We start from the raw sequence: 20,766 nt of genomic DNA, 5'->3' as shown, positions 1-20,766 counted from the left end.
TTGAGAAGCGCGCGAGCGGCGGAGTGCGCGGTAGCGGCTGCTTTGCGGTGCTTTGGTTTGCGGGCGCCTCGGCTGCTGAGCTGTATCCAGCGGTGGGCCTGGCCTTCCCGCCGCTGTGAGTGCTCGGGACCATCGCCACACAGTTGTCGGGGCGGTTGTGAATTCGCGGCTTGTACTGCAGGAGGCGGCCTCCGGGATCGCGCCCTCACTGAGGCCGACACTGGGAGCTCGGTGCTGTCACGCGCACAGTCACGCGCACGGTCACGCGGGGCGGCGCGTGCGGTTGTGATCCGTGCGGCTTCTTCCACACATTTGTTGGAATCAAAAGGAAAACGCCCGCAGCCCCTCCCCCCGCCCCCCGCCCGCCCCGCAGCCCCCCGCCCGCCCCGCAGCCCCTCCCCCCGCCCCGCAGCGCCTCCCCCCGCCCCGCAGCCCCCCGCCCGGCCCGCAGCCCCCCGCCCGGCCCGCAGCCCCCGCCCCGCAGCCCCCGCCCGCCCCACAGCCCCCGCCCCGCAGCCCCCCGCCCGGCCCACAGCCCCCGCCCCGCAGCCCCCCGCCCCGCGGGCCCCTCCCCCCGCCCCGCGGGCCCCTCGGGCTGACGGTATCGCCACATCTGTCCGGGTCGGTGTGAAGATGGATCCGGAGCTGCTCAGGGTCCTGCTGCTGCTGCTGGTGCTGCTGGTGGCTGCCGTGTTACCAGGTAAGAAACTGATGGGAATTTGAGGTGTGGATTAACAAATGGTGGAGAGGGGATCAACAAATAAACCCGAGGAGTTAATCTCATGTATAAAATGGCAAAAACATCTGGAGGAAAGGCTTTAGAATGAAGGGGCAGAATTGTTCCAAGAGGATGAGAAATAGGAAAGTGATGGTGAGATTTGGGGAATACGTCGAAGGGATTTGCAGTCCAATAAAAGGCGTTGCAATTGATGGATTCTCGGGGATTTATTGCAGACTCTCTGATATTTACGCCCTTCCTGCACTGCGATGCCAATGATAAAGTTAACTGCGCTCATATTTAGTTGCACGACTCGCTGTGCGGAGAGTGCTTTACGCTGTGCTTCCAATGTTTTAATGCAAGAAACAGTGTTGTTTGGTATTCTGACATCTCTCCGATTTTGTATTTGCACTTTGCCAAACCCTTTTTGATGAGAATTGGAACCCGGTTTCTATTGCCAGAAATCGAGGGGATTTACATGAAGCGGACATTCGATGGTTAAAACGCCTACTCTTAATGTTCTTCCTGATCCTCAAACATTGCAAATGGCTCCAGTGTCAGATTTAGAAAGGTGTTCAGCACTCTCAGTGGTAAATGGCTATAATCTATGATTTCTGTGCCTTATTTACAAGCTTGCAAAAAACACTTCCAAATAATTTATTTCCATGGTACTTCATTTAATCATTTTAAAACTCAATTATAGCCCATTTAGGATTTATGGTTTAACAAATACTGGAAAGCACTGCGTGAGAGGTTTGGATTTTTTTCGGTTGATTTAAGATGCTTAAACATTGTTTTCAGATTGGATCGGGTTCTGTTTTGTGATTCAGAGATTGTGCTTTTAGCCATGTACTTTTAGTTTATTTAATGACTGTTGGATTGGCATTGAATGAAATAAATTCACAAGTAGTGACTGACTGGATTCTTGGTATTTCCCCTGTTGGCAAATAGTGTTCTTGACCAGTAAACCTGAATTGTATGACAACATTATATCGAGAGCCAGTTTTATAAACGGGTTCAGTACATATTCAGTTTGTTGCAATTGTTTGTGAATGTAACAATGAATATGTTTGAGGCAAGAATTGTGCTCAGTGCAATTTAAGTGAGCAATTGTAAAGCTGTAAGATGTAGAAATCCCAACAAAAATGCTCCTTCCTGATCATGTCAGCTGTGACCTGCAAGTCCCTCAGAACATTAAAATGTAGCTTAGGTTTAATAAATTTGTTGGCACAAAAACTAACATGGTCTGTTGGTAACTCTTGTCCCCGAGTCAGAAGGTTGTGGAATGAAACATTAAGATGCTGGTGAGATGTTGACATTAAAGATCCCATAGCACTTTTCGAAATAAAGTAATTTCTCCTGGTCTACTGGCCAGTGATCTCCTAGATAAAATTGGTCATTCAGTTCCTGGCTGTTTATGGGACTTGTGCGCAAATTAGCTTAAACTTTCACCTTCAGAAATACACTGTTATTCCACTTTACAGTAAATCCTATTAAGTGACATCCTGACCTTAAAGGTGTTACATCAAATGCAAGAATTGTTATTTTATTATTATGAACTGAGTGTATTGCTGATAGAGCTCTGACACAATATATGTAAGTGTATGAATTTATAATCCACGGAAGAGATTCCAGATTGATGTAGGTGGATTTTTGCGAACCAGCGGTAATTATCTGTGAGAGAAATTGAGAAATTGTCTGGAGAAATTGGAAAACAAGAGTCCTGGGAGAATATTGGAGAACTTGTCAATGTGAAAATTTATGACTGGCTGTTCTCAAGCTTTTACACTGAAATATGAGTAATAGAATAAATAGTAGAATTGAGATTGTGCTACTTGTATGGTGTATCCTTTGAGAGTGATATTGTAATGTTCCTACAGAGAATATTTGTGTTGATTCCTTTATCTTCGATGATTTTAATTTTGTTTCATCAGATTTGAAGGATTTCCATGATTCACTAATTACCAAATCCCTGTTCAAGGCGAGATCGATAGTAGCAAACTAAATTGTTTTTAAAAGAACATCTAGGCTAGGGAGAAAATGGGATGAGAAATTATGTGATGTAAAGGATGTTTGTAAAAGTTTCTAAATTATGGGAGGAAGGAAAGAATGAGAGATACAAGGAAGAACGTGTATTTTAAGTTTTGGAGGAACTAAAGATAACATTTTAGTACAGTATTGATGAAATAAACAAAGTTTGTGTGGGCATGTGTTTGTTTTTAGAGGGGAAGAATACCTCTCAGATACAAGGTGTTTTCTGTTCTGTCCATAGTACATTACAGTTTACATTTATATAGCCCTTTCCCATTGGGAAAATGACTCAAAGTGCATGGTGCAGGGAAGTTGATAAAAGAGCCTTTCCAGATATGTCATGAATATTCAAGTTCACATTTTGGGAATTGCATAGTTAAAATTGTTTGAGCAGAAAGGAAATATTTGGATTGACGGAAACTGAGCTTGGAGATTCTTAACAGTGTCAGGGGAGGTATGAGTAACATAATTTTAAAAGTGGAATCAGACTCCTTACTTAAGATTCATGGTTGTGGTTTTTGAGTGAACCGAGACTTTCCAAATCTTATTGTGTTCACATCACAAGTGAACAGTCAAAAAACTTAAAATGTAAGATTTGAAGTGACTTTTGAAGCCATATTTTGTTCCATATTCATTCATGTTAATGTGACTATAACAATTTAGGTGAGTAGCATTATGCCTCTGATCCCTCGTCCTTTGGGAAATGGACATTGCGTTATAGAGAATACTGGGAGTTTTAGGTGCTGTATATTCCAATTAGTACAGCTGATTGAGAGATAGTGGCGTGATAACAAGCATTCAGGTCAGTGATTGACTTTCTTCCAATGAGCTATAAGGCATGTTACCTTCTCTCTGCAGGTGAACTGCAGTTGAAAACTAAAAACATATTCCTCGCTTCATTAGAGGCATCATAGATGTAAGATAGTTTACTTGCTAAGTGCTTCAATGCAGAAGCAAAAGTAATTAGTTGTATCACAATTGGCCTCAGATGTGCTGTCCAGAAATGGACTCAAGGACATTGTGAATATAGACGAGATTTAGATGCATTGAACAGTTGAGCAGAGAAAATAGATACGTGAGAAATGGATGGGCACAGAAACTATACACATGCAGAAGGGACAGTCACTGATGAATCACAATCACATATGCAAGACTGATTTGAGAGGACAGAAAATTATGTATCTATGGACAGTACTTGTGCTCACCACAAATCTCTAAAATCAACAATATTGTGTACAAGGGGGTCACACTTCCTTCATCCTCTCTCCCCTCCCCCTATCTATTAATTTGATGTAACAATGAATTTGGTTTATCTGGGTCCTGTACAGCTGTTCACACAGCATTTCATATCAAAGAGCAATCACTGACATGGCCTCTGTACTCTATCGGGCAAGATGTTGCAGGCTGGTTGATTGCACATCTGCCTTCCCGATGTTCCTGCTGAAGCATGGCAGGGACCATTTGGTAAGTTGAAAGTTTCTGTTAAAGAGCCTGATGGCGGACTGCAAGAGTTGTCACTTTGCAGATAAAGCAGTTTGTATGAAACTGAATTCCTCTCACTATCCCTCAAGTATCTGTAGCAACGACCACCACCTGGAAATTTCCTTAATAATGCTGCAGTATTAGTTGAATGATGTGATTGTGTAGCCAGCACATAGCAATATCTGGAGCACAATTTCCTGTTAATTGTAACAGGAAGGCTGAAGTTGGATTGGAAGACTGTTTTATAGGGTTCATTTTAACTGCTTATGCATTGCATTTTGGAACCTTGGCTTATCATTGTAAGTGTCAATAAATCACCTGTAAGGAGTACTGGTTTATTAGATTTCACATGCCATTTTACACCTACCTTTTGCTATGTTTCATGGAGATTGGGGAATGTAGCCTTTAAACCTACAACCTTCTGACGCAGAGGTGCATGTGCTACCAATTGTATATATAATATGTGTGTGTGTATATATATATATATATATATCAAGCTAAATTTGAGATAAAACTTTAAATAATAATAATCCTTGCATATGATATATCACCTTGTTGAGAAGAAATCTTAAATTCACATAATTTACTGTAAAATGTAGTGACTGTATTTTGTAGGTGAACAAAGTATGTTCAGAAAGGCAGGTAAACGGAACTGAATTAATTACTCTTTTGAAGATTCAGAACAAGCACTAAGGGCCGAGTGTCCTTCTGCGCTGTAGAGTTTTGTGGTTCAATCATAAACTTGAGGGATCTGGATGATTCTATGTGAATAGAAATAAGAGACAATAATATTTAAGCTAGCCACTGTTGTTGAAATAGAAGCCAAGCTTTACCACAGAAATGAGAGGCCCTTTTTCATCCATCCCAATTAATGCATCAGCAAGGCGGCTTCATACTTCCTTTAATTATCTATTTGCCAAACAACAGACTTCCCAGACAAATATCCTGATAAACAGTTAGGGTGGATACTAATACCCCTGAGGCATAAAACAATATTAATTCTTGCATTTAATAATATATAATATCTCAAAGTTCTTTATAAAAATTTCTATAAATTGTAGAAACTGTGTGGTAGGTCAATGTGGCAACAATATCCCACAAACAGTCAGGAAGTGAATGACCACTATTATCTGGAGGACTGTTAATCAGGACACAGGGAGATTCTCTCTTTTTTCAAATATTGTCAAGAATATAATAATAATACTTGCATTTAATGCAACGCCTTATCACATTGTCGAACACTTCACAGTATGCGTGTATTTCGCAGGCAATTGCGCACAGCAATATCCTACAAATAACCACAGAACTTACACTTCTTAAGTGAGAACAGATAAGAATGATAAAGACCTACCTAAATTTTGCTAGTAATTTCTCAAAAGCTAGTGGTTAGCTGAAGTGTAGTTTTTTTTTAAATGGTCTGCTTCAAGGGTTCTACAGTCTGACAGTATTAAAATAGTTGATGTGAAAAGGTAATAATGTTTATCTAGTCAGTACTCTAAAGTATCCTCCCCCTCACCAATCCCCCAACAACCAGGAAAGTTAAATCCAGATCTAATGTAGAACTTTGCTTTTTTCATTACTCCAAGTTAAAGTAGTGCTATATCACATCGATGGTCAGCTACTGTTACTTAAAAAAAGGACCACTTTGCTTCCCCAGGTAGTGGGCACCACCATTTCTCACTATCCTTGTTTTGTACTTGTCTTTGGTAGCTTTGGAAAAAATGCCAGATTCCTTCAGGAAATTTCTCTTCAATGTCTGGCAGAATCATAATAATTTCTCTTAACCTATGGTGCAGAGCTGCATTTCTCCTTGCATCTCTCCATCTGAAGGTCATGATTCGTGCTGGAGTATCAGTGGTCCTACAGTATCTTTCCTCAATGACTTCTTCATGTATGATACAGGAAAGTGAGGGTTTGCAACTTACCCCACTGTGGTGGCTGTTGCACTTGAGGTATCATAGAATTATACAGCACAGAAGGAGGCCATTTGGCCCATCATGTCTGTCCCGGCTCTTTGAAAAGAGCTTCCAAATCAATCCCACTCCCCTATGCTCACCCCATAGCCCTGCAAACTTGTCCTCCACAAATAATCTATTTATGCTAATAAAGACAAAATGTCTGACTGTGTGTCAATCTACATTCCATATTGGATCCTTTGGTTGCAAGCGAAGCTACATCAGGTGGATACAGCTAGTTGGGTATAATGCCTTCCATGTCAGGAGAACATCTCAAAGCGCTTCATGGGATTTACTGTAAAGTGGAGTGACTGTGTGTTTTGTGGGTGAACACAGCAGTCAATTTTGCTGAGAGCAATGCCCCACAAACAGCCATAAAGTGAGTGAACAATTTTTATCAAAAGCTCAGTTCATAGAATCATAAAATTATACAGCACAGAAGGAGGCCAATCGGCCCGCCGTGTCTGTTCTGGCTCTTTCAAAAGGGCTACCCAAATCAATCCCATTCCCCTGCTCCCTCCCCATATCACTGCAAGCGTGTTCTCCCCAAATAATTATCTACTTCTCCCTTAAAAATTGTTATCAAATCGGCTTCCACCAGCCTTTCAGGCAATGCATTCAGATCCCAACAACTCGCTGTGTGAAAACATTTCTCCTCACCTTCCCTCTGTTTCCTTTAACAACTATTTTAAATCGGTGTCCTCGGGTTCCCGACCCACCCACCAGTGGGAATAGTTTCTCCTTGTTCACCCTATCGAATCCCCTCATCATTTTGAAAACTTCTATCAAGTCTCCTCTTAACCTTCTCTGCTCCAAGGAGAACAATCTGAGCTTCTCTCACCTCTCCTGATAACTGAAGTCCCTCATTCCTGGTACCATCCTGGTCAATCTCCTTTGCACCCTCTCCAGTGCCTTGACATCCTTCCTAAAGTGTGGGGCCCAGAACTGAACCCAGTCTCTTTCTGAGGCCTAACCAGTGTTTTATATAAAGGTTCATCATAACTTCCTGACTTGTGTATTCTATGCTCCTATTTATAAAGCCCAGTATCCCATATGCTTTTTTAACAGCTTTATCTGCCTGTCCGGCCACCTTCAAAGATTTACTATATGACCCCCCGGTCTCTCTGTTCCTTCACCCACATTAAGATTGTACCATCAGCTTACATTGCCTCTCCTCATTCTTCCTCCCAAAGTGCATCACTTTGCAGTTCTCCACATTAAACTTCATCTGCCCCGTGTCTGCCCATGTTACCAGTCTGTCTACGTCCATTTGCAGTCTGCTACTATCCTCTTCACTGTTTACTACTCTTCCTAGCTTAGTATCATCTGCAAACTTAGAAATTGTACTCCTTATACCCAAGTCCGGGTCATTTAAATTTATAACTACATCAACTGTACTACCTTCATCCACCCTCTCCGTTGCTTCATCAAAAAACTTTACCAGGTTTGTTAGACCAGATTTGCCTTTTAACAAATCCATGTTGGCTGGCCTTTATTAAACCCGTATTTTTCTAAGTGAAAATTTATTTTGGCCCGGATTATAGTCTCTAGAAGTTTCCCCACTATTGACGTTAGGCTGCGTGGTCTATAGTTTCCGGGTTTATCCTTCTGCCCCTTTTTGTACAGGGGAGTAACATTTGCAACCCTTCAGGCCTTGGGCACCACCCCAATGTATAAGGAGGATTGAAAGATTGTGGCCAGAGCCTCCGCTATTTCCACCCTTATTTCTCTCAGTAAACTAGGATTTCTCAATCTCTTTGCCCCTCTTATTTCCTTTTTCAGTTCTCCTCTGTATTTTCTATATAGTATTTGATTGTCTTCTGTATCTTGGACCTAACATTTATCATAAGCTTCCTTTTTCTGTTTTATTTTAATTCCAATTTCCTTATTCATCCAGGGAGGTTTGGATGCCCTACCTTTCCCCTTTGTGGGAATGCATTTGTTCTGTCTCCGAACTATCTCCTCCTTGAAGGCTTTCCATTGCTCGTTAGCTGTTTACCTGCAATCTTTCATTCCAGTCCACCTTGGCTCGGTCCCTTTTAACTCACTGATTGGCTAATGCCTCTTCCAGTTTAGTATCTTAACCTTTGATTGTTCCTTGTCCCATTCCATAGGTACTCTAAACCTAATGATGTTGTGATCACTGTTGTTCAGATGCTCTCCTACTGAAACTTGCCCCATTCCCCAGTACTAGATCCAGCACTGCTTCCTTCCTCATTGGGCTGGAAACATACTGATCCAGAAACTTATTCTGCACACATTACAGGAATCCTTCCCCCTCTTTGCCCTTTACACTGTTATTTTGCCAGTCTATGTTAGGATAATTGAAGTCCCCCATTATCACTAGTCTATTGGTTTTGCATCTTTCTGAAATCTGCTGCAGATTTGCTTGTCTATCTCCTTCCCACTATTTGGTGGTCTATAGTATACACCAAACAGTAACAGCTTCTTTTCCGCCCTTCAAGTCTAACCAAATAGATTCTGTTTTTGGACCCTCCAGCACATCATCCCTTTCCAGGGCCGTAATTGTGTCTTTAATCAATATTACCACCCCACCTCCCTATCCCTGCTGAGTACATTGTAGCCAGAATATTCAGCTCCCATTCCTGCCCTTGTTTGAGCCAAGTTTCTGTTATTGCCACTACATCATAATACCATGTGGCAACTTGAGCCGCAGATCACCAAGCTTATTTGTCACACTCCATGGATTTACGCACACGCACTCCAAGACCGACTTTGTCTGCATTTCTCCCTGTCTAATCCCTCCCTTTTCTGGATTTACTCCTGATTACATTGCTATTCGTCTCTCCCAGCCCTCTATGTAACTTGTTTGTCTTCTCCAATGCTACAACCCTGATTCCCTTCCCCCCTTTAAACCCTTCCCCACAGTACTGTGGAGTCCTGTAGTTCAGTGGTTAGAGCACTCGCTTTGCAAGTGAGAGACCTGAGTTCAATCCCAGGCAGAGGGTGAAACCTTGGGCAAGTTTCCTTACTCCACACAGAGCCTAATAATATTCCCTCCAAAACCAAAAACAATAATAAATTGGTCATTTTCAATCTACGACTGTTTGTGGGACATTGCTGTGCGCAATTGGCTGCCGTGTTCGCCCACAAATATACAGTCAATTCACTTTACAGTGTGTTCTGTGAAGCGCTTTGGGACGTCCTCCCGACGTGAAAAGCGCTATATCAAATGCAAGGATTATTATTATTATTACTAGTTAACCTCCCTGCGAGGACATTGGTCCCAGCCCTGTTCTGGTGTAACCCATCACCCTGTACAGATCCCACATGCCCCAGAACTAGTCCCAATGATCCAGGAACCTGAAGCCCTCCTTTCTGCACCATTTCTCCAGCCATGCATTCATATAGTTGATCTGCTGTTTCGATACTCACTTGTACAAGGCACTGGAAGTAATCCAGAGATCACCATCTTTGAGGTTCTATTCTTTAGCTTTTTCCCTAGCTTCTGATTCTCTCCCTGTAGGATCTCAGCCCTTTTTTTCCCTCTACATTATGGATCCCAATGTGGACTGCGACTTCTGGATGTTCCCCTTCCCCCTGTCAAATGTTTTGCACCCGTTCCGTGATGTCGTCAAAGCTGACACCAGGGACGCAATATGCAGGTACATCCTGTTCTTGTCTGATTTTCACACAGATAATCATTGGGAAATGGTCATCAGAGCTCTTTTAAAAAGCTGTTTTCTCACTTAATAAAATCTGTGGTCTATACGAATTGCTAGAATGATAAAATCTTGACTCTTCAGTTCAAGAAGATGACCTCACATTAACTCATGTTCCACCACTGTCATCCAAAATCACAACATGGTTCTGTCTGCAGAACTGAAGATGTGATGACGACAATGTAATTGTTGTGTGTCGCAGCTGCACGGCTTACTACTGACCTAGTTTCAGAGTTCCTGCCCTGTATTGGTGTGTAAGAAGCCATCTGTGCTTTTAAACCGTTTCCATGGTAATATGCAGCTTCTAAGCGATTGCAGGGAACAGGACTTTTGGTGAGAGCTTGCTTTTGGGCTAGTGCCATCACTAAAGTGCAAAGGCTTCATCTAGTTCAGGTCCACCACCTTGCTACACATTTATTGTACTCCAGAATGTTCTGGTTCATTCAGCAAAGTAAGCGCTAATTTGAACTTATTTGGTTACTGTATAAATTAACTTCTGCCTGGAAAAAGCACTACACACGTTCCTTAATCTTTGGCTAGTGCATCAGTATTTTATGTTAATGGTAGGATGGGTATCTTGATTTATTACTTACAAACTCCAGATTTGTGCAACTAAAAACCTGCAACACTGTAATGTAATCGTACAAATAGGTGTTCCCTACTTTGTTAGTGAAATGTCTCTTTGAAGGCCATTCATTGTGTAGTTGAGAGAGGAACAGGGTTATTGAGCAGACTTTGCTGGTGTACTGTCACTATTTGCATGTGTGGGTGTGATGTAATCACTTCATTGCATCTGGTCTTATCTTTATTTTTAAGGTCCATTTTCTATTATTTTAAAGAAAATAATAAAAAGGGGTTGTTAAAGTCTGCATTGCAGTAGGTGTTGTGTGAGTTGCAGTGTGAGAAGTGTGATAGCTAGAGTGATAGTTTGGCAGTGGAGTCCAAAAAAGTGGTACCGAGAACTGAGCATGTCTTAAAAACTCATCCACTGAGGCAGGATTAGCAGACTTGATGGCACTTACAGTCTGTCGTAGTGCACTTCAGTATGTTACAGGTATACAGTATAATTTTATATTTATAAAACACCTTTCATGATGGGATGTCCCATAGCACATTCAAATTCATCCTAAGATAAGGGTGGGAGCCGAGGAGTCCTGTAGCTCATTGGTTAGAGCACTCTCCTTGTTCACCCTATTGAATCCCCTCATAATTTTGAAAACTTCCATTAAGTCTCCGCTTAACCTTCTCCGCTCCAAGGAAAATAATTCTCTCTGCATTCTTTCTTCCAGACAGTTCTGTATCCATGCTGCCACTGTCCCTTTAATACCGTAGGCTTCTATTTTGCTTACAAGACTCTTATGTGGCATTTTATCAAACGCCAATGTCAAGGAGGATTGAAAGATTGTGGCCTCCCGTTATTTCCACCCTTACTTCCCCCTCAGTAATCTAGGATGCCCTCTGCCTCCACAAGAAGATTTCCTCTTCGGTCCTTAATTGGACCCACCTTATCTTTGACTAACCTTCTAATTCCTGGGCAAGTTTCCTTACCCCATACACACGCAGTACCCTAGCAGTTAAGTAGGAACACAGTTGCTACTCGATTGGTGGATCGCTTTCCAGCAGGTAATAATCCCTCCAAAAAAAATAAGATTGGTCGCTCAATCCACTATTGTGCGCAATTTGCTGCCGAGTTTCTCCCATAAAATACACTGCACTTTACAGTATATCCTGTGACGCGCTTTGAGACGTCTGAATGACGTGATAAGGCGTTATATCAAATGCAAGGATTATTATTATTTTTGGGGGATTGTTGGCTAGGTCACCTAGAGAAAATCTTCTCTTGTCGAATAGTGCCATGGGATCTTTAAGGTCCATTTTCTAAACTTTTTCCCATATCCTTTAATACCCTTGCTTCTCTGTATCATTTGTCATTTTCTATCCTTCATCAGTGACAGTCCTGATATATTTAAAACCCGTTTCTCCCCTTTTCCACCTTACCATCAGTTCAACAATATCTCATTAATAAATAAAGGGCCTGTGGACATTAGGGAAACATCCAGTGCTTCACTCAAATGCACTAAGATTTTGCACAAACCTCCAAAATCACAAAGAGCCTACAACAACAACTTGGAATTATATAGCACTGCTTGCTCAGGGTAGTGTCCCAGAGTGTTTGACAGTGGTGGAGCGCAACGATGAGCTGGGAAAGCCTAATCTGGTGATGTTTTTCTTTGTGAACAATGGTGGCAGCAGGGGACTCATAGAGATGGGGAAGAGCATGATGAGAGACTCGTGTCTAATGCATTCTAATAGCTTTGTAGGAATTCTGGTTAGGGGATATCTTCTCGACCAGAATTGCAATCAGTCTCCGCCAGAGTTTATGGTGCTTTGCCCTGAATCCATTTATGGCTGGCTGATATACTGCCTCTCTGACACATAGAGAAGACACTAATAAATAACCTCTCTGATGGGTGTGCCTTCTGACTGGAGAAAATTACTCTATGCTGTTAGTACACAGTCAGAATGTGATAAAAGAAAATTAATCCTTACTCATGTAGAGCCATATGTGGTGACTAATGCAAATTTGCAGCTGTGGTCCAAATTAAGTTAGGAATGGTTAGAATAAGTTCAGAATATAATTTTATAATGAGTTTGAACCTCCTTGATACTGAGAGACCCAAAAGGTATAATTTAAAAACCTATATGAAGTTAGATTAAGAGAGACCATGCTGTATAGGTGCAGTTATACAGAGCTGTTAGCTTGTCGTCACCTGCTCAGGTGTGTCTTCTCTGAATAGTGATTACTATGGAGTGGAACTAGTGCAACAGGTCCTGACATGCTGAATCTTTTAAGAACTGCACATAGTTTCGGCTGTTAGTTTGTTCTCGTGGGTCTGGGCTTCTTGTGTAAATCAAAAGTTCTGTGCAAAATAATAGCTTGCTAGTGTTGAGGTTTGTGAATTCAAGATCCTCATCCTCACCTACAAGGCCATTCATGGCCTCGCTCCCTCCTTCCTCTCCGACCTACTATCCCCCTACTTACCTGCCCGTACCCTCCGTTCCTCTGGCTCCGGTCTGCTCCACATCCCCCGCCCCAACCGCCCTACCATCGGTGGCCTTCAGCCTCTCAGCCCCGAGGCTCTGGAACTCCATCCCCCAGTGCCTTCGCCGCTTCCTCCCTTTCCTCCTTCAAGGCCGGTCTCAAGACCTTTCTCTTTGACCGAGCCTTCGGCTCCTCTCTCGACTCTCTACCCTCTCCTCGCTCCCTCCCTTCCCTCCCCTCACCCTGACCATTTCCCCACTGCTCGGGTCCTGACCCAACTGTACAGCGCCTTGGGACGTCCTCCCGACGTGAAAGGCACTCTATAAATGAAATCTTGTTGTTGTTGTTGTTGTTGTTGTGAGCATATTGGTTGATGTTTTTGAGTTTGTGTCTAGCATACCCTGGTCATTGAGTCTCGTACAGCTCTTCAAACTGAGTGCACTCTGTCCTGAGGAATTTTGTATTTAGATTGCTAAAAGGAGATGTCATCTTCAGGATTGATGCACAGATCTGCTAGAAAGATGTACATACTAGTTCAGACATGTCCATTCTATTCACTTCAGCAGCTGCAGTGAAACCTGTTTTGACAAGATTACATGTTTTATATTGTTTAGAGTTGACTTCATACAAGGTAACTATTCTAACATCAATAAACTAATGCAGTAAACTAATGTAGTAAGATCATTGATCAAGTGAGTAAAGGTACCTAGACCAAAATTAGCGTTGTCAAGATTTTAAGATGGCCACAGTGAAGCACCAGATTGGCCACACAATATAAAATTCACGCAGACACTATTTTTCCCAGTACTAAACCATGTTCTGATCCTCAACGCAGAAGTAACCATCTATATAAGCCTCTTTATTTCCATATTTTATTCAAACAACAGACAAAGCCAGTGTGATACAAAAGATACAAGCAATAACACACAAACCATACAAGGCTTACTGGGAGCTGCATTGTTGCGGGTGCCATCCTTCGGATGAGAAGCTAAAACTGAGGTTCCATCTGCGTCATGATGTCAAAGACTACATGGCATAACTGGAAGTTTTTCCCACTGTCCTTGCCAGCAATCCCCCAGGTAAAGTGAATGCCTCAGATTCACTTTATCTGGGGATTGTTGGAGAGGACAGTGGGAAAAGTGGCAGAACTCTTGACTTTTTCAGAGAACAAAGAAGGTTAGGGGGGTGACCTGATTGACGTCTTTAAAATTATGAGTGGATTTGATAAAGAGAATAGAGAGAAATAATTCTACTAGTCAGTCAGTACTGAGATGACATCAATTTAACAACAACAAATTGCATTTATATAACGCCTTTCACGGAGGGAGGATGTCCCAATGTGAAAGGTGCTATAGAAACATAGTTAGTAAGCGAACAAATGTTTTCATGCACAGAGTAGTTAGGATATGGAATACCCTGTTTGGAGCAGTGGTTAAGGCAGAATCCATATTAGCCTTCAAGAGGGAGCTGGACAAATAACTTAAAAAGAAAATAACTACATGGCGTATGGGGAAAGGGCAGGGAAATGAGCTGTTGAGGGAGTTGGCACAGACCCGATAGGCCGTTTGGCCTTCTGTGCTGTAAATTTCTGTGGTTCTAAAATTGCGCATTGACTTCACAGGCCTTCGTGGGACATTGCTGTGCACAAGTTGGCTGCATTCACCTACAAAATGTAACCATTACACATTATAGTAAACTCAAAGTATTTTGAAATATTCTCCCAGCAAGACAACGTAATGAGGTGCTGTATTAAATGCAAGGATAATTGTAAACTGATAAAGATGTCAGGTAGATAGAATTAAGTGCTATGTAAGGACATATTGTCTTGTGTATGAAAAGACACCTGTATCCTTGTTATCCGTGCTTATTCATGGGAAAACTTCCATTATTTGGGGTGAAAATAAAAAAATTGAAATGCTCACTGCTGTGTACATTTTTCATTAAAATACAGTAACTAGTGGGAAGAGAATAACATGGTCCTTGACAACATCCAGTTATACAAAATCTACTGGCAGTTTGCACATGTAGAGATCATTCAGTTCTGCAAGAACAAATCAAAGACATAGGGCTTGGACCCACAGCTTTCTGACTCGGAGGTCAGAGTGCTACCAACTGAGCAACATTTGCTTCTGATCTCTATCCATTGACTCTTGGTAGAAATTGTGTGCATGTGTGGCTGTTGGGGTAGGACAAGATTTGATTTGGCTGTAATTCCTCATTATCTCACTGCTGCCAAACGCTTGCCAGTTAGGCTCATATGTTCATCTAGAATGGTGACAGTAAAGGTTCCTGTATAATTGCTTTCAAGCATGAGCCAGGAAAGGAGGGGAAAATATATTGATAAAGATGTTTTTCTATATCCTACCTATGATTGCTATTGTGATCTGGGAAGAAAATGTAGTTTGTAGGGTACTTTGACCAGTGAAGGTGGTTATTTTGTGAGCACAGGTGGGCTGATGAGCTAAAGCTCTTGTACCTGAGTTGGTTAAATTCCATAAGTTACCCCAACACACATTCTGGGGTCCTCATACCTTAGCTCTTGCTAATCTGTGCTTAATACTTTCCAAAATTAGGTAAGCGTCTCTCTGGGGTATGTATTCCATTCCAAACACAGGGAGATTTGCATATGTAGGTGGCATACATATGTGGAACTCTGTTTGCCCGACTCCGCCAATACCTCACCCCTCAGCTAGGTAATCGCCCCCATTCTCGTCTGAGCCACTGGCTCCCTATCCTTCAGAGGATCCAATTCAAGATCCTGGTTTCACATACAAAGCCCTCCATGGCCTAGCCCCACCTTATCTCTGCGATCTCCTAACCCGCTACCAACCCTCCCACTCCCTCCGCTCAGCCGGCTCCAGCCTGTTCTACATCCCCCTTCCCACCCGCCCCACCATTGGCGGGAGAGCCTTCAGTCACTCTGCCCCCAACCTCTGGAAATCCAGCCCCCAGTCATTCCACCTCACCCCCTCCTTCGCCTCCTTCAAGTCCCGCCTCAAGACCCTCCTCTTCGACCATGCCATTGGTGACCCCACTTCTCCCCGCCCCCTGATCCCAGCTCGGGTCTGAAATACTGTACACTATCCAGCACCTTGGGATGTCCTCCCGACGTGAAAGGCGCTATACAAATGTAATCTTGTTGTTGTTGTTGGTTTGGATACTCTAAAGCATCATGGTGGATTTGCATGTGTGTTAGACACCCAACAAATCTTTTTTTAAAGAAGGAGGTACTAGTGGTTGTCCTAAATATTCTTGAAAAGGGACCCATGTTTAAAAGGCACTTTGCTGATGAAATAGAAAGGAGGGAAGTGATGGAGATTGATGGAACTATTGCTGGCTCCTACATCTGGAACACTGAGACCTGATAGTTTCTCTTTCCACCTGTTGCATAGCAACATTTCCTGATATAAATAATTTGTAAATTTGCTGCCATGAATAATTTAAAACTCAAGATTGAAGTGAGTAAACAGAATCATACAAAACACTGTCTTATTAACCTTTAACAGAATGACTGAAAACCAATGAAATGTTCCCTGTGGGCACAGCTGGCAACAAAATCACATTCAATGAGGGAGGCAGGAAAGGAGAAAGGACATAAATAAGAAAGGTGATGCTGTTGGGGCACAATAGTGTCGCTTCATACCAATGATCATTGTTGAAAGTTGTCAACCTTAATGGCTACATGAGGAATAAACTTCATTGCATAAATAGACTGCTCTTAAGTCTATTGCTGCGAAGAGTTGGGGCTGTGCTTGCAATGTCACATTTATCCTCCAGCAGAGAGCTTTTTGACTGAATCGTTAAGGTGAATATCTGTTTCATTTGAAACATTATGTCACTAGAAATGTGGAATTGAATATTTGTTATTAACTTTATTGTGAAGTCTAATCTAGTCAGGGATTTTCATGTATTTTGAAGGACTGGTGCATTTGCCTCTTGCACTCCTGAAAGTTGTGAGTAAATGCGAACTCGCCTGCTCCATGTCCTCTGCCCGACCTGCCCCACCATCGTTGGCCTTCAAACTCTCTGCCCCTGCCCTTCGGAGCGACCTAATGGCCTTCAGCCTCTCTGCCCCTACCTTTTGGAACTCCTTCCCACAGTCCCTTCGTCTCGCTCCCTCTCTTGCCTCCTTCAAGGCACGTCTAAGAACCCTCCTCTTCAACCACACCTTCGGCTGCCCTCCACCCTCCCTGATCCCAACTCCCCTGCTCAGGTCCAAATCCCTGACTGTCCAGCAACTTGGGACGTCCTCCCAATGTGAAAGGCGCTTTACAAATGTAATTTTATTAAATGTAAATGAATTACATTTTTAGGGTGGGCAGCAAACTAGCTTTCTCAAAAATAAATAGTATGACATTGTTGTAAAAATGCAGAATCACAGTTGGTTCTTGCTCATCTGATCCTTCAACTTTACACAAGTACAATGCCACTACACAGAGTCACAGAAGTCTACAACAGGAACTCCCCAACTCCCAACTAATACAGCCTGAAATTCTCTTTGTGCTGACGTTTCCTCTCACAAATTGCCTTATATTTTCATCCTCATGTTTAGATATTTTGATTTTTTTTACACCAAAGACTTGATTTAGAATAGACCTATTGGCAATTTGCAATGGTAGTTGACAGAAAATGAGTGTTTTGGAAAAGCACGAAGAGCCATTTGTACTCGAAAGGATGAATTATTCTGCTGCACAAAAACAAGTAGCCCCCTCACCCATACACTTGACCAAGAGTTCTATAGATGAGGTACAAAGGTATAGTGTAAATTTCTCCCAATTTCAATGATTCATGCAAGATTCAGCAATATTTAATTCAAGAATAATAGTGTTGTTTATCAGTGTTGCAAAGCTTACATTGTATTTTGAACAAATGTAATATTTTATTAAAATATTCTAAAAACCACAAATGCCTCATTTGTGACCATTGTTCTGGGACTTCTGTATTCTCCTAATTATTTCATTGGTGAACACAATATAATTAGATCACAGTATACGATACGGGCACAAAGTAATCTTGCAGATTGTGTTTGTGTCTATGGACTTTAGTTCTGAACCTAATGTTTGGAATTTTCTTTGCAAACAATGATCAACCTGGGATGTTCTGCAGCCTTAGCCCATGTAATTGATCTGGAAAATTGATGTTTGTCCAGTAATTATTTAAGCATATGCAAGAGGCCAGGTCCACCATTGGGAGGGTCTCTCTCTATACATTGTAATCAGGAAACTATCTGTATGAAAAGTAATGAAAATTACCTCCATCTCCTGGAGCCATATATTTCTGGGAATAGATTAATTTTAATAAAGTCCCAAAGTGTATGTGTTCATGTCAGTATTCTTTTTTGTTACCAGACACAGAGGTAGCTTGAGAGCTACTAATGCAACCCAGGAGCTTTGTTGTATATAAATGAAATTGTGTTGGTCAGAATCTGAGTTTACATAGGTGAAATCATGGTTGGCATTCACGTTTGTATGAACTCTCATCAGTCAATCAGTTGAGGAGTCCTGTAGCTTCGTGGTTAGAGGACCCGCCTAGCAAACAAAGGACCTGGGTTTGATTCCCGGCAGGGCGAAACATTGGGCAAGTTTTCTTACTCCACACGCCTCTACTTACCTAGCAGTAAGTAAGAACCCGGTTGTTAGTCAATTGGCGGATCACTTTTCCGGGCATAATAGTTCCTTCAAAATAAATAAAAATAATTTGGTCATTCAATCCTCGACTGTTTGTGGGACCCGGTTGTGCACAATTGGCTGCCACATTTCACCCAAAAAATATACAATCAGTTCACGTTACAGTATATTCTGTGAAGCACTTCGAGACGTCTCTAAGACATGATAAGGCGCTATATGAAATGCAAGGATTATTATTATTTTGACTTGTTTAGTTTTCTGACCAGCGCCCTTTCATGAATGCAATAGTTGTGGCTGTACATGCACAGGTGATCCATATTCATATCGTCTGTCTTCATTTCTGATGGCAATATTTTGTTTTAGTTTTCCAGGCTCAGATGGTCACAGTGGATGATAGCGTGTCTGGTTTTATTGGAACTGAAGTGGTTTTGCACTGTACATTTGTGAACAACAACCCCAACATCAAAATAACTCAGGTCACATGGCAGAAAGCAACAAATGGATCCAAGCAGAATATTGCTATCTTTAATCCACATATGGGAGTCTCTGTCCTTCCACCGTACAAAGATCGAGTCTCCTTCAAAAATCCATCTTTGGACGATGCCACAATCCGACTGTGGAGCTTGGAATTAGAGGATGAAGGCGTCTATATCTGCGAGTTTGCAACCTTCCCAACAGGAAACCGTGAAAGCCAGCTTAACCTCACAGTCTTTGGTAAGTGCTGTTTTGGATGCCTGTGCACAAGTCTTAATAACTCAGAGTAAAAGAGGACATGGGTGATGCCTCCGGTACTAATGAGTTAATATCACCGGCAGAGGTGCACATTAATAGTAATTAGTTTTTCTGGACACTAAGCGATACAGTAAATATAATAATTTTGTGCTTTGTTTCTAAAGGTAACTTGGGAGATGAAGTGGAAAATCATCCCCAAATGTCCAGAGTTAATCAATGTCTCTTCTCAAAGAGCCGGCACAGACTCGATGAGCCGAATGGCCTCTTTTTGTGCTATACGATTCTATGAGTCTATGATTCTATGTAGCCCCATTGTGCCCCAGGGAAATGTTTTAGTACACGTTTGGATTATTCTTGGCTGACATTTTAATATTTTGTGGCTGCATCAGCATCCAAGAGTTGTCCGAATATGGTAAATTGCTCAACAGTGAACACATTTTATAAATCCATTTATTGAAATTGAAAACATTTCTCTCTGAATTACGTTTGGTTTAGAACAGCCCATTTCATCATGAAGTCCTAAGAATTGCAACTGTCTACAGCTACGATGCTGACATTTTAAGTAATAAAACATTCCTTTGAGAAATACTGCTTCTGGTCGAGAACCACACAAATACCCAAATTCTGCCTGACAGAATTGTTTGTCATCCAAAATATGTTCACCCTTGTAAAAATGCTTCATATGACTAAAACATTTCAGATCTAGTTGATCTAGAATGTTCAACCAACAGAGGCAGTGAGGAACAAGTGTGCATGAGGAAAGTATGAAATAGCCATGCACTCACATGGATAACTAGATACAGAAATATATAAGTGCACACATATGGGCAAACAAGATGCACATATGACACACTGAGAGGGTCTATGGACACCAATGAATGCCCATTAATTCAACACCTGACCTGAGCTCCTGAATGCATTTTGATGTTTGCTGTGCAGAATTATTTTGTCATGCTTACGGGTTCTCATGAGATACAGAAATGCCAAGATCAGGTGTTTTTGTAATCGATTGTGTGCAGTGATCTGTGCTGTCTCTCTGTACATGAATAAACACAGGACATGAGCAGTACGAAATATGTAATTTATGGTTTGTTAGTTTTATGCACAATTAGACATTCAAAAACTACTTCATGTTTAATTGTTGGCTATTAACAAAAGCAAATCACTATAAGCTGTTTGCAAATGATCTTGATGTACATCTGAATAATATAGAAGAGAGACCACTGAAATTAGGCCACACTGATCATTATTAAAGCTGCAACAGCTGTATGCTGTATGAGAGGAGGTCTATGTGCAAGTAAATAAGACACAACATAATTCCAAACAAGTACACACAGGAAAGGTTAGATAGAATATCAGTAATTTTTCAAGATCCGCTAATCTTATTTCAAAACTGAAAATCCCTGCTTAACTCACTGCTTGTTCACTCATCGATCGCTTTGGCTGACAAACATGATTAGGACCCTTAATCAAATGCACCAGGTTTTTTCCAACT

The 20,766-nt window shown here is 41.8% G+C and overlaps 1 protein-coding gene across 2 annotated transcripts in view; it reads left to right on the top strand.

The window, feature by feature from the left end:
• Positions 1 to 597: 597 nt before the first annotated feature.
• The window catches only part of LOC103191041 (nectin-1), a 31,813-nt gene continuing 11,644 nt past the window's right edge, over positions 598 to 20,766 (top strand). For both annotated transcript variants that reach the window (XM_042343966.1, XM_042343967.1), the window contains exons 1-2: positions 598 to 700; positions 18,903 to 19,253. In XM_042343966.1, coding sequence (XP_042199900.1) covers positions 634 to 700; positions 18,903 to 19,253 — 418 coding nt within the window. In that variant the 5' untranslated portion in view covers positions 598 to 633. The remainder of the gene's footprint in view (positions 701 to 18,902; positions 19,254 to 20,766) is intronic.

The sequence above is a fragment of the Callorhinchus milii genome, unplaced genomic scaffold (assembly GCF_018977255.1).
Source record: "Callorhinchus milii isolate IMCB2004 unplaced genomic scaffold, IMCB_Cmil_1.0 Scaffold25, whole genome shotgun sequence".
Lineage (NCBI taxonomy): Eukaryota > Metazoa > Chordata > Chondrichthyes > Chimaeriformes > Callorhinchidae > Callorhinchus > Callorhinchus milii.
This window is presented reverse-complemented; position numbering and strand designations above follow the sequence as displayed.